Below are 13,903 nucleotides of genomic sequence, written 5' to 3' on the forward strand. Positions count from 1 at the left end.
ATATCCAAATTTGAAGGTGTTGTATAAAACAAATAATGAATGGTTATGAGTGCAATAGTGCAAATATTTCATTCGTTGAAAGATGTAATTTGTTCCATTCAACTCGGCTCCGCCTCGTTGAATGGAACATTCCATCTTTCAACTCATGAAATATTTGCACTATTGCACTCATAACCATTCATTATTTGTATACTGTTATATAAAAAAAAACCAGAAATGATTGTAATGATGGTCACTGCAGAGAGTAAAGTTTTAAACTCTGTTACAACTATAAGACACTCCAGGAGGCTTTGACTTTAGAAAAATCAAACTAGATTACTCTCAGGATTAATCTAGTTATAAAGACGCCATCTATACATCCTTGGATTGCATGAGTTGGTTCAGAAACCTGCACTGAAAAGTGTATTAACCATGACTGGACTAACACTTTGCTTTGTTACATAATGGAGGTTCTCCAGCCTGGGAAGAAAGGGCAAGGGCGTAGGAACCGGGGGGGCTGGGGGCGCCAGCCCCCAGTGAAAAATATGGAGGGGGCGGAAGTATCATTCCGCCCCCCCTGCTTCGCAAGTCAGAAAACCCCTTTTTCATTTCCAAATGAGAAAAAAATCTCACTTGGAGCACCAAATTGCATCTAAGGCCAGGTGAAAATGCAAAATTATATACAAAATGGAGTGGGTGGGTTGAAGTGTGCTATATTGCACCAAATTGCATCTGAGGCCACCTGGAAATGAAAAAAATCCACACCCCCTCCCCTTAGACCCCGTCCCCTCTTCCAGTCTTCAGCCCCCCACTCAAAAGTACCTTCCTACGTCACTGGGAGAGGGCATGGGTATATGGTTGTTAGCTTGGTTGGGTTAAACAAAAAATTCTTAATCGTTCTACAGCCACCCATCGCTTACTCTCTTTCACTTAACTCTCCCTCTTACAAAAAAATAATAAATAAAAATAGAAAATAGCTGCAGGGAACTGTAAATATGACATTGGCTACTATTCGTAGCCCGTTTGGCATATAAACTCGTAGGCCGTTGAAGGCCATTTTACCTGGGGTTGTAACTTTTGTTTCTTTCCGTCCAAGCCATGTAACATTCAAATAATAGTGTAATCAATCAATTACTGCATAATTAATATTACGGGGCATATATGGGTACATCCAAACTCGGGATTGCTCACATGAAACTCAAAGACAAAGAAAGAACAAGTCAAACTACAAAGAAAGAACACAATTGATATCAATTGTTTACAAATCTCTTTAATCTCCCGTAGTCCCTCTGCCTTCCTAGTTTTCAGTAGCCCTTCCTACCCCCCTCCCTCCCCCTCCCCCACCCCAAACCGTTCCGGTCAATTATTCCTTCCTAACATTCCTTGGTCGTTGCTTTACGGTAAGGGCATTATTTACATTTCTACCTTAACAAAAGAGAAATCAGGTTTTCATCGGCAGGTCCCTGACGACGCCGCCACAAATTTCATCAAGATCACAAGATCCAACTTTCGACCGGAGGTATGACGTCAGAGTTGTTAGGTCGCAGTAGTAACTATCACATGGACCTATTTTCAGTGGCTGTTCATTATGCGTAATTAGCACTTTGACGTCACCAATGGCGTTCGGTAATGTTGATCTTCCTGCACATCGGAAAACGGAGAAAACGATGTTCGCAGCGTATGGTGAGATTATGCCACCGCGGTACTCCCAGTTACCGTCTAACGGGTAGTTGTCCGCCGTTGGGATAACGGAGGTTCGGTAAAGACCAAGAAGAGCAAAAAGCCCTTGGATGGTAGTGGAATGAGCAAATTTGAATATCTTCTTCGTTGAGGTGGATCTGACGAAATAATACGCAAGAATTAACAACAAATTCCGCCTCGATACTAACGGACAGTATAGATGCACTGGGGATTGATAAATATATCATAAATTCTCCGATAAATATTTCTATATTACATAAATCTTGCAGTTTGTTCCCTAAATGCTGATTTCTCCAATCTCGCATTTTTGAGGGTTCTTCGTGGGGGTACAGGAGGGGTATCACAAAACGGATGAAGAAGCATTCACAGGATAGTAACAGATAGAGACAAACAAATTAAACAAGTTTTTCCCTTTTGAGGCAAAGAAAGAGGGAGCGATAGTGGCGGCCGGGCAGGGGCGGGGGGGGGGGGGGAGTGGGTTACGTGCATGCGTCTTGTGAAACACGAGAAGTGGGGATGGATGGACCTTGCAAGAAAACCGTGACTTTATACGCAGATAACATGGAGAATGAGGAAATATTGCAACATTTTTAATGAAGAAAAAATTTTACCCGGATGCAACTGACGACTCAAGATGTGACGCGATGTCCTGCAACAGTACGCAGTAAGGGAGGTAATTAATTCGGTACCCGTAAGAGGAGTACCAATACTCTTGGAGGTCATACAGGTACTCCATGGCTCGGAGATCAGATTGGGAGAAGAGTTTACACCAATTGGAAGCCCCAAAGAGGTTCATCTCGGTAGCACATATCTCATATAGGGATTGAAGTTCATCTATAGTGTAACAAAAAAATGGAATAAAAATGATTAGCAAATCCTACCCTTACAAATTTTTACAGGCTTAACGTGGAAGTGAAATTGTATTAAGCTTCTGGTTATAGAGATGTCCTTCACGTAGGATGGTAATATTGTGCCACCGCTGACCAAGCTATAGTGTAATATTTACGCATAGGCCTAATTAGATACCTTCTGTTCCATGTGATGAGATTCGTTTGATCTACCATATGATACACTAACGAGTAGTCAGCCGTTTAATCAAACAGACAATTTTATGTCCTACAAACATTTCATGTGTCGCTTTATTTCTATTACAGATTGTGCCCCCCATTTAATCATTCTTGATACAAATTTCGTAATCGAAAGTAACATATTCTGTGTCTATTACTTGGGCTTTCCTTTTCCAAATATGGTTCAGTAAATTCAACCCAAAATACCCTATTAACAACGGGAACCAACGGTTACCGAAATCATCACGTTGAAGCATTTTAAAACTTCAAAATGATCATAAAACACCAAAAACATATATAAAAAACATCAAAACATCAAATATCAAAAAAGAAATATCAAAAAACATAAAACATATCATAAATCATATGATAATTGTCATATGTTATACAGGATGCTTTTTGAACGGTATATGGCTAGCTACATCCTACATCAAAATGCGTATATCATTGTAGCTAGTGCACATTCATTTCGTTTTTAGGCTTTTCGTTGACTTTAAAAACAAAATTTCAAAAATAAAACAATGAAATTTCTATCTATACTCTCAGTGCAACTTTGCAAGACTTAAGTATATACGCAAACTCGCGATTAGATCGTTTTTAAGTCACCCAAGAAAGGACATTCATGGGCACGAAAACCAAACAACTTGATCTAGCTTATGAAGCGTTGCATATAGTTGCAATCATATAATAGGCCTTCTCATACTTACAGGTTAATTATTTGACTTACGCTTGTATTCATAGTCTAATTTGGTTCGTACTAATTGTGATATTAATATACTTACCAAGCGTCATGCTAAAGTCACCGGTGTAATCTAAACGTGAAATTACATGATGTAAGACTTCTTCAACGAACGGACTATTCTTGAAGCTGTAGAATTCACGGGAATGCTCTTCTATAGCAATCGAGTCTTTACAAATTCCACTACTAATTTTGGGTAATAAAAGAGGATCGTGAAGAATAGGTAGCCAGTGTATTTCCGAGTAAATTTTACCATCTTTCATGACCAGTATCAATTTATCTTCATCATGCTTAGGAGTAATAAAACGGCATTCCTTACATAATCCAGAAATGAATGCCTCAGCACTTTCTTTGGTTCGATTTGTTTCGGTCGATTGGAAAGAAGATTGGGTAAAGATTGAGACTGGATCCCGAAACAAAGGAAATAATCTGGCGGGGTATCTCGCAGAAATTTCTAGTAATTCGTTATATCCTTTATCGGTTAAGCATTCTGCTTTTTCTACCGTAAATCTATCCAGTGGTTCATTTTTAAGGTATGCAAACTCTTCATTTATTCTGCTTCTAGCTATTCGCGAGAAGAAAGTCTGGTATGTGGTTATTATACGCTGCTCGGGATATCTAGACCCATGTCTTTGTATACTGTAAATACCAACAGGTTGACAAGATGAACTAGTTTTGTCTTCACCTACAGTTGAAGCCAATTGAGACCAAGAAAGGTTTGTAGGTAAACCGTGTGTTTTCTCCAGCGAGTCGTTATAAGACGTAAAAACAGAAAACATAGGCCGAGTAGGTGAGTTATGCGCTGTACATGTAAGATAAGTTGTAACTGTCAGAAATAATACTTTTAAATATGTTAAGAAGACATATGCTTCGGCAACGGACGCCATTATCCTTTATGTATTGCTATGTAACAGAAATTACATATATATTTATAGGTGCAGGCCTACGTAGTTAACGTCAAGACCAGCAGAATATATTTACCAGATAAACAAATCGCTGGCGTTATAGTTCGGCTGTAATTTATGCGTGTCACGTGTAAGATGTGCCTATGATGAATGCTCAAGTGACTTATTGGAGGATGGTAGTTGCGAGGTAATTAATGCAAGCTTTACAAACATGATTTGCTACCAGCGAAAATACAAAGCATTAATTCACACACTGACTCTAATTACCTCCGTCCTATATTAGTTTGGAATTCTTGATCGTATATTGCTATGAGTCTATAGTATGTAACGCGGAAAAGTACCGTATTAGCAAAAGTCACCCAAGGTAAAGCATGCATACGAAAACCCAAGTATTATACATAACTTGATCAACTCTCAACCTCAGTACCCTTCTGCATACATACGAGAGTCTTATGACGGTGGCGTATTAAGTGAGGTATTAAGATACCCTACGCCAAGGGGAATATAGATCCAAGGCATATGCAAAGAGAATCCGTTACTACTAACACTAGCAGTAGTTTAGTTTACCCTGAATTTAAAAGTTGACTTGGACGGTGACTGTACAGTGTCAGTATAGCGATGTTAAAATCGGAGAAGGCCACTGTACCTACATTAGGAGCCGCAATTCCAGTGTATTGTTGCAGTGTATAGACGCGTTTATGATTTCCCCAATGCGGATTAAAATTGACAATTAAGTCAAATTCACACGTGGATTAGCACACAGATCCAGATGGGGGGGGGGGGTAGTGGCGTATATCCCTCTTTTCGACCCCCCCCCCCACAAACACAACCTAGTGTGTCTGCCTAATTATAGAACTAAACCTATAAATATGCCTCAGAATACACCGTAACTTATACTTATACAAGACATTTGCATACGTCTGAATTATTGTTGGACCAAATTACTGTTTGAATATTCATACGCTCGATCTCTGAGAATCAAACAAAAGTACATCGCAATGATTGTCACCTGGATTATTCACTGCACAATCATTTCACCCGCACCACCCACTCATCCCCCATCTCAAAATAGATCCTAGACACTGGCTGCCTGCGGCTTTAAATGTTGTAGTACATACGATTGTAAAGTTACCGAAATATGCACAAGAACATCTGCATGCGTCTGAATAATTGTTCGACCAACCTTACTATTTGAATATTCACTCGATCTCTGCGATTGGTTTAAAATTGGCCAAAAAGGTACATCGTCATGATTGTCACCTGTTTATTCACTGCACAATAATTGAACAGCGCCATCCCACCACACCCCAACCCAAAATAATGTGCAGTTGCTATATTTGTTACACGTGTTCCTAGAATTCAGTTGCATTCGCAAACCCATGGAGCTATAAACAGACTCCATGGCAAACCGTGGCACCGTTTACTTGTCAATAAGATCCAGGCTTTACACCGAAGGCGATTTACATTCGAAAGCCACTTTGTTTTTAGAGAAATAATGTTTCACGTGCAGTGTTGTAACGAGGTCATGATTTGGGTCAATAGATTTTAAAGATGAATTGACACGGACGAATCTCTGACGAGTTTTGTCCCCTTAAAGATAATAAATTGAGTCATTAATTCGACTCGAGTCAAGAAAAACACTGGAAGTGATTCGACTAGACTGTAAAAATCAAGTAACTTGTGACACGTCTGCTATTTCGATTAGCCTATTTTGAGAATTGTATCTTTCTCATTCGATAAATCATATACACACAAATAGCATCAGTATTTCTTCGTGTTTACGTCCATAAATTATTTGTTGCCAAAAGCATTCGCAAACTATTCTTATGTGAAAGTTGGCAGGACGCATCGATATCTTTAAGTGCATGTTTATGACAACTGTTTCTAAAAGTAAAAGTTGAACAAACTCTTTCGAGAATAAGCACTTATTCTCAATCTATTAATGATTAAACTTTATATACACTTTATGAAAGTTTAATTCTAGTAAACTTTCAATTTAAAGCTGTATATCTTTTGTTTTAAATCTATTAGATAGCCTATTTAGTTTAAAACTTAAATATCCAAATTGATTAAACTGTTTCTAAATGTAACACGCTTAAAAAGATTAATCTTCAAATCTGTAACCTTTTCATACAAAACACTAACTTCCTTTTCAAAACCACTTGACATGATGTAGTTTAAATTGGTTAGTGTTCTAATCTAGCACGAGTGATCATTGTTAAGACTGAAGTGTTTCTGTAATTTCATTGCAAAAACACTTGTTTCCTGAAACCTCTTAACCAAATATCTTTTTGGTTTGTCCATGCTTTAAATTATTCACTTTATTATTGTGTAACAGGGTTGATTTATCACTCCCCCCTCCCCACAAAAATTAACTGAAGTATTTGTTATTAGTCGGCGGGCGACAACAATAATTTTGTTGCTGTATAACACCTATAGACGAGTCTATACGTTATCGCTCTCTCCTACTTTACAGGTAGGTTGATGAATATTTATGGTCATTTAACAAACAAAAAGCTAATCATTAAATTTAAAACATGTTACTATCCTAACTAATGGTAAATCAGAGTCAATGACTCTCAACTGTAGTAAATATCAGGATAGAAGTAAATCGTCGATAGCGCACCGAATGTTATAAGTTGCATGTTAGTATAGTCCAGGTGGCGACGATCGCCTGCACTTGTACCCACTAACACGTTGTATTACTGGTTATATTTCGTTATTTATACAGCCTTTCATTAGTTATTCTTATGATAATCCAGTGCTAGGGTGCTCTAAGGTTGATTTATGGCATGTGTGTTTTACCTGGATGCAAAATTACGGGTTTAACCAGAATTATTGCAACCTCTATGAAAGTCAATTCAAAAGGCTGTGGATTAACATGACGTACGTACGGTTGACTGCCAGTTGCTGTGCACTGCTCTGCGCATGCGCAGTCAGTATTAACTAGAGGAACCGCCTATTATTGTAGGAATTCCTCATTCAGGGACCATCTGAACAGTTGTGTCATTAGTTTGTATTGTTTTGGGCGGATTTAGGGTAAAGTGTAATTTATTAAAGAAGTTTTACCATTGTTTTCCTTTAATTTATTTCCACTGTGATTATATGCAAAATGGAGACCGAGATAAGAATGACTTAAAATAATAAATTTGTTGCTGTATAACACCTCAAGACGAATATATACGTTATCGCTATCTCCTACTTTACAGGATCCTGGCCACCCTGTAACAATTTTATAGTGTTCCAAAAATATTGCCTACCAGCTATCACTACACACACATACAAAAGAAAACCATATATGAAGTAATGTCGTTTTAGACTACAGGGGCCATAGAGGCATGAAATCATTCTCTTAAAGCAACCCCTCCCCTCCCCCTACTCCATCCACTCGAACCAGTTTAGTATCATCATCCTGCGGCATACCTTGTGATGGACACGCCGTTCCGGAAATTTGGCGATACATAGCCTACTTAAATTTGATCAGAGAGTATATTCCAAGTTCAATGACCACCGAGCAGGGTGTTTGGGAGTGCCTGTGAATAACTTTGCCCATGAATTATCGGTAATGACACTGTTTGCAAATTGAAACAAGTATTTCCTCACGGTAACTTAAATAAAGAGTTTGAGTAGGGAGGAGGAGGGGGAGGGGTTGGCATTGACCTTTACACTTTACGAACATTACACTTTTATGAACACGCCCATTAAATAATCATGTTTTATCCCATGTATGCGCCACATGGAAAAGTTCTGGAAATTTCCGTCGCCATTTGGCTTCATGCATATAATTCATTGGCTGAATATAATCGATACAACTTTTACGACTATACGTTTTTCATTTTGAATTTCACATTGAAGAGGTCATCGACAGCTTCCGTAATCATGTGGTTTTCATAGACCAATGCCGATCGTACAGATTTATTTGGAAATACTGACTGTTTCATTTGATGTTTAGACTTTTAATTGCTATAAAGCAAGAAAGGATCTGGGTGACATGATGTTTCTCTTTCTTGTGCTATTGATTCAGGTCTGCGGTTTGTGCCTTTTAGGTGAGTATCTATTTCTCTGTCAATCTGCAAGTAACTATACTAGTATCATATATTTCCAACACATTTATGTTTACGTTTCTATGAAGAAATAATGAGGGGCTCGTAGGCAGTGCTTGCCTATTGCATAGATATGTATAAAGTACTGTAGAAATGGCTCAGTGGTATAACAAAGGACGAATATGCGAAAGGGGAGGGGGGGGGGGGTAAGGAATGGGATTGTAGGAGGTACAAACATGAAAAAAATAAATACTGGTGCATAATTTTTCATTCATGTTGTGTTTAAAGAACATAAATATACAAAATAGTACTTGCAAATGCCAGGATTCAAACCCTGTTCAAATAGTAATCGGGATATTTGAGATAAATTTTTGATTAACTTGTATTAGTTAAAAGTTAAGAAGGCAACAAGGCTAGCATAAGTATAGTGTTAATTCTCTCGCCATCATATACATTTGCACAGAACTCAAGTGTATATGTTTGTGGCATTAATGTCAGAACGGGTTTATAAAAACTTCAGATTATTCCAGGTTTCTTTTAAAACCAAATATCAGCACAGTCTTGAAACATTAGTTCATTCTACCGGTTATAATAACACCGGTGTATTATGTCGATGCCGTATACCCAGTGTACAGGGCAAATGATCAATTATGTTTACACTAAACGGACAGAGGGATAAGTTAATTCATTACAACGCGACAAATGATTCCAGATGTGATAAGTACTTTATTCTCGATTAAATGAAATACATTGTTTGCATGTAGAGACCCTGGCATCCGTCAGCCAATTGTCATAACGTGATATAACTAATCATACTTGTTTTGTTGATTCAATTTATAGCGGCTGGTCAGACGACAACGGTAGTTAATACCACTCAATGTAAGGCTTGTTTCGTCTTCTATCTTTATAATGCATTATAAAACCTTGTAATCCTGGAACACATCCGGACACCATATCATAACATCAACAATTACACTGCATTGTTTCTATATTAAATTACAATCGCTGGTTAATGACAAATTTATCCATTTTTTAATCAATGCAAATCATTTCATTTTTCCCATATTGAAACTATTGTGTATTAATTTAACATAATTCCTGCACAAAACCTTTAGACCACAAATATGAAAACAGAAATACTGGTTTCATAATTTTTCATTCATGTTGTGTTTAAAGAACACAAATATACCAAATAGTACTAGCAAATGCCGCAAACCCTGTTCATATACTAATCGGGATATTTGAGATACATTTTTGATTAACTTGTATTAGTTCAAAGTTAAGAAGGCAACAAGGCTAGCATAAGTATAGTGTTAATTCTCTCGCCATCATATACATTTGCACAGAACACAAGTGTTTATGTTTGTGGCATTAATGTCAGACCAGGTTTATAAAAACTTCAGATTGTTCCAGGTTTCTTTTAAAACCAAATATCAGCACAGTCCTGAAACATTAGTTCATTCTACCGGTTATAATAAAACCGGTGTATTATGTCGATGCCGTATACCCAGTGTACAGGGCAAATGATCAATGATGTTTACACTAAACGGACAGAGGGATAAGTTAATTCATTACAACGCGACAAATGATTCCAGATGTGATAGGTACTTTATTCTCGATTAAATGAAAAACATTGTTTGCATGTAGAGACCCTGGCATCCGTCAGCCAATTGTCATAACGTGATATAACTAATCATACTTGTTTTGTTGATTCAATTTATAGCGGCTGGTCAGACGTCAACGGTATTTTATACCAATCAATGTAAGGCTTGTTTCGTCTTTTTATCTTTATAATGCATTATAGAACCTTGTAATCCTGGAACACATCCGGACACCATATCATAACATCAACAATTACACTGCATTGTTTCTATATTAAATCAAAATTGCTGGTTAATGACAAATTTATTCATATTTTAAATAATGCAAATCATTTCATTTTTCCCATATTGAAACTATTGCCTATTAATTTAACATAATTCCTGCACAAAACCTTTAGACCACAAATATGAAAACAGAAATACTGGTTTCATAATTTTTCATTCATGTTGTGTTTAAAGAACACAAATATACCAAATAGTACTAGCAAATGCCACAAACCCTGTTCAAATAGTAATCGGGATATTTGCGATACATTTTTGATAAACTTGTATTAGTTAAAAATTAAGAAGGCAACAAGGCTAGCATAAGTATAGTGTTAATTCTCTCGCCATCATATACATGTGCACAGAACACAAGTATTAATGTTTGTGGCATTAATGCCAGAACAGGTTTATAAAAACTTCAGCCAGTTCCGAGTTTCTTTTAAAACCAAATATGAGTACAGTCCTGAAACATTAGTTCATTCCACCGCATTAAATTACTCCGTTGTATTATGTCGATGCCGTATACCCAGTGTACAGTGCAAATGATCAAGGATGTTTACACTAAACGGACATAGGGATAAATTCATTCATTACAACGCGACAAATGATTGCATTTTCGATTAAATGAAATACATTGTTTGCATAGAGACCCTGGCATCCGTCAGCCAATTGTCATAACGTGATATAACTAATCATACTTGTTTTGTTGATTCAATTTATAGCGGCTGGTCAGACGTCAACGGTATTTTATACCAATCAATGTAAGGCTTGTTTCGTCTTTTTATCTTTATAATGCATTATAGAACCTTGTAATCCTGGAACACATCCAGACACCATATCATAACATCAACAATTACACTGCATTGTTTCTATATTAAATTACAATTGCTTGTTAATGACAAATTTATCCATATTTTAATCAATGCAAATCATTTCATTTTTCCCATATTGAAACTATTGCCTATTAATTTAACATAATTCCTGCACAAAACCTTTAGACCACAAATATGAAAACAGAAATACTGGTTTCATAATTTTTCATTCATGTTGTGTTTAAAGAACACAAATATACCAAATAGTACTAGCAAATGCCACAAACCCTGTTCAAATAGTAATCGGGATATTTGAGATACATTTTTGATTAACTTGTATTAGTTAAAAGTTAAGAAGGTAACAAGGCTAGCATAAGTATAGTGTTAATTCTCTCGCCATCATATACATTTGCACAGAAGTCAAGTGTATATGTTTTTGGCATTAATGTCAGAACGGGTTTATAAAAACTTAAGCTTGTTCCATGTTTCTTTTAAAACCAAATATGAGCACAGTCTTGAAACATTAGTTCATTCTACCGGTTATAATAACACCGGTGTATTATGTCGATGCCGTATACCCAGTGTACAGGGCAAATGATCAATTATGTTTACACTAAACGGACAGAGGGATAAGTTAATTCATTACAACGCGACAAATGATTCCAGATGTGATAAGTACTTTATTCTCGATTAAATGAAATACATTGTTTGCATGTAGAGACCCTGGCATCCGTCAGCCAATTGTCATAACGTGATATAACTAATCATACTTGTTTTGTTGATTCAATTTATAGCGGCTGGTCAGACGTCAACGGTAGCTTATACTACTCAATGTAAGGCTTGTTTCGTCTTTTTATCTTTATAATGCATTATAGAACCTTGTAATCCTGGAACACACCCATCATAACATCAACAATTACACTGCATTTCTTTTATATTAAATTACAATTGCTGGTTAATGACAAATGTATCCATATTTTAATCAATGCAAGTCCTTTCATCTTTCCCATATTGAAACTATTGTCTTTTATTTTAACATAATTCCTGCAAAAACATGTATACATAAGAAAAGTAAGAATCAATAGTAAAACAGACTTAACGGATGATATTTAAGCTTTAGTTTAATGATGTACCTACAATATCAACATAAGAGAAGTAAGGTTGTAGACAAAGGGGTTCTGCTGACCACATGTTACCCAAATGGACCAAGCTATGAATAATTCATGAGTCAGTCAAATACAGTAGAACAATGCCAGTACTATACTAGGGACCTATTTTCAACTCACTACACCAGGAATACATATTTCCTGAACAGACTGGTCTACTGCAAAGGAATGTAAATGTAGATCAACGCGGGTAAAATAATACATGCCGTTATTATTATTTGTATGCAGAGACACATAAGACGGAAATCAGCTTAAAGTTGTTTCTTCGACGAATATAACTTGTCTTTCAACAGTTGAAGTAAACTTCAGTCAATTCCATCAGACGAAATCGGCAGAAACACTTCAGTTTCATCGATAAAATGAAATTACAGGACATTTTTGTATCTCTTGTCATTAATTTTTGACAAATGTGTGCTAATGTCTTAATGTGTGATATTCCTTTTGTCCATATATAAATTGGTTTTTGGTGGCTCTTTGTCACGGGTGACGAAAGAGTAACCACGGGGGAAGCTGGGGCACAACTACGTCGAGAGGCAGTGGGATATGTGACTTGACTTGGAGGGGCAAGTCACAAAGATACTTAAATTTATCAATATGGATCCTCTGTATGAGTATTTCGAAGAATGAATTCCAGTATTGGAATTTTTATAAGCAAAGGTATTTTTAATTTTAAGAGACAAGAGGGCACTTCTGAATATAATTTTCAGTTTACTTTATAAATGATCGATTCAAAACAGTGTGAATACCACTATTTGTGCTTATATACCTGAATATCAATTATAGTTTCCGAGGGTAACATCAGCGACATCCGACTCATCAGCCGCGAGAACTCGTTCAGTGGACGGGTGGAGGTACTATACGACGGAGAATGGGGTACGGTATGTGACGACGGCTGGGACATAAATGATGCTCACGTAGTTTGCAGGTATCTGGGATTTGTCTATGCAACAGCCGCCTATGGAAACGCCTACTACGGTCATGGTGTCGGCCGTGTTTTGCTAAGCGATGTAGCCTGCTATGGAAATGAGAGCTACATTTCTGATTGCCAATACGAAGCATTCGGGAATCACGACTGCGGACATAGTAAAGATGCAGGCGTAGCATGTAGGTTTTATTCAAATTTCTACTTTGCAACATTTATCAGTGTCATCGTGTTCTGTCCCTTAAAAATGTGTACGTAAAATTGTGTACGTAAAACTGTAAAGGAATGGAATAGTTAACATGTTTATTGTAGAAGTTAGTAATTATTGGAAAGTAACAACATACGTCACAACGTTCGTTGAAATGTGAATAAACAATTGACGATATAGTGGTATTACGGTTGATATCTCAACATATAAACCAAGAATTCACTGTGACATGCTAGTAGTCTGAAGTTTACAGAATATGACTAAACTAATCGGTTTTCCGGAATCGATGTCTCGCAACAGCTACTGTAAAGTTAATTCTGGTTAATGCTCGATCTAAAGACATGGCATAGGTTGTTCCATCATGGTGTATCTTACCTTTTGAGCATCAACCACTGTAAACATTAACAGCTCCAAACCTCGACAAGTTAATAATAGGACTTTGATTTCCTCACGTGCACCATATTATCTTGCTGTCCTGAAACCCTATCATATGATG

The 13,903-nt window shown here is 36.9% G+C and overlaps 2 protein-coding genes across 6 annotated transcripts in view; one reads left to right on the top strand and one right to left on the bottom strand.

The window, feature by feature from the left end:
* Positions 1–1,325: 1,325 nt before the first annotated feature.
* LOC139968637 (multiple inositol polyphosphate phosphatase 1-like) lies at positions 1,326–5,029 on the bottom strand. Its single transcript, XM_071972839.1, has 3 exons — positions 3,530–5,029; positions 2,292–2,514; positions 1,326–1,817 (listed from the first exon to the last, which is right to left on the bottom strand). Exons 1-3 carry the CDS (start codon positions 4,371–4,373, stop codon positions 1,421–1,423), a joined length of 1,464 nt encoding a protein of 487 aa, XP_071828940.1. The 5' UTR covers positions 4,374–5,029; the 3' UTR covers positions 1,326–1,420.
* LOC139968636 (scavenger receptor cysteine-rich domain-containing protein DMBT1-like) overlaps positions 4,146–13,903 on the top strand; it is a 49,258-nt gene continuing 39,500 nt past the window's right edge. Inside the window, exons 1-7 of one of the 5 annotated variants that reach the window (XM_071972829.1) lie at positions 4,146–4,276; positions 8,247–8,437; positions 9,275–9,313; positions 10,158–10,196; positions 11,022–11,060; positions 11,906–11,944; positions 13,061–13,381. In XM_071972829.1, the coding sequence (XP_071828930.1) occupies positions 8,383–8,437; positions 9,275–9,313; positions 10,158–10,196; positions 11,022–11,060; positions 11,906–11,944; positions 13,061–13,381 (532 nt within the window). In that variant the 5' untranslated portion in view covers positions 4,146–4,276; positions 8,247–8,382. The remainder of the gene's footprint in view (positions 4,277–8,246; positions 8,438–9,274; positions 9,314–10,157; positions 10,197–11,021; positions 11,061–11,905; positions 11,945–13,060; positions 13,382–13,903) is intronic. The other 4 variants (XM_071972830.1, XM_071972834.1, XM_071972831.1 and 1 more) reach the window with 4 other exon arrangements.

Source organism: Apostichopus japonicus, chromosome 6 (genome assembly GCF_037975245.1).
Source record: "Apostichopus japonicus isolate 1M-3 chromosome 6, ASM3797524v1, whole genome shotgun sequence".
Classification (NCBI taxonomy): Eukaryota; Metazoa; Echinodermata; class Holothuroidea; order Aspidochirotida; family Stichopodidae; genus Apostichopus; species Apostichopus japonicus.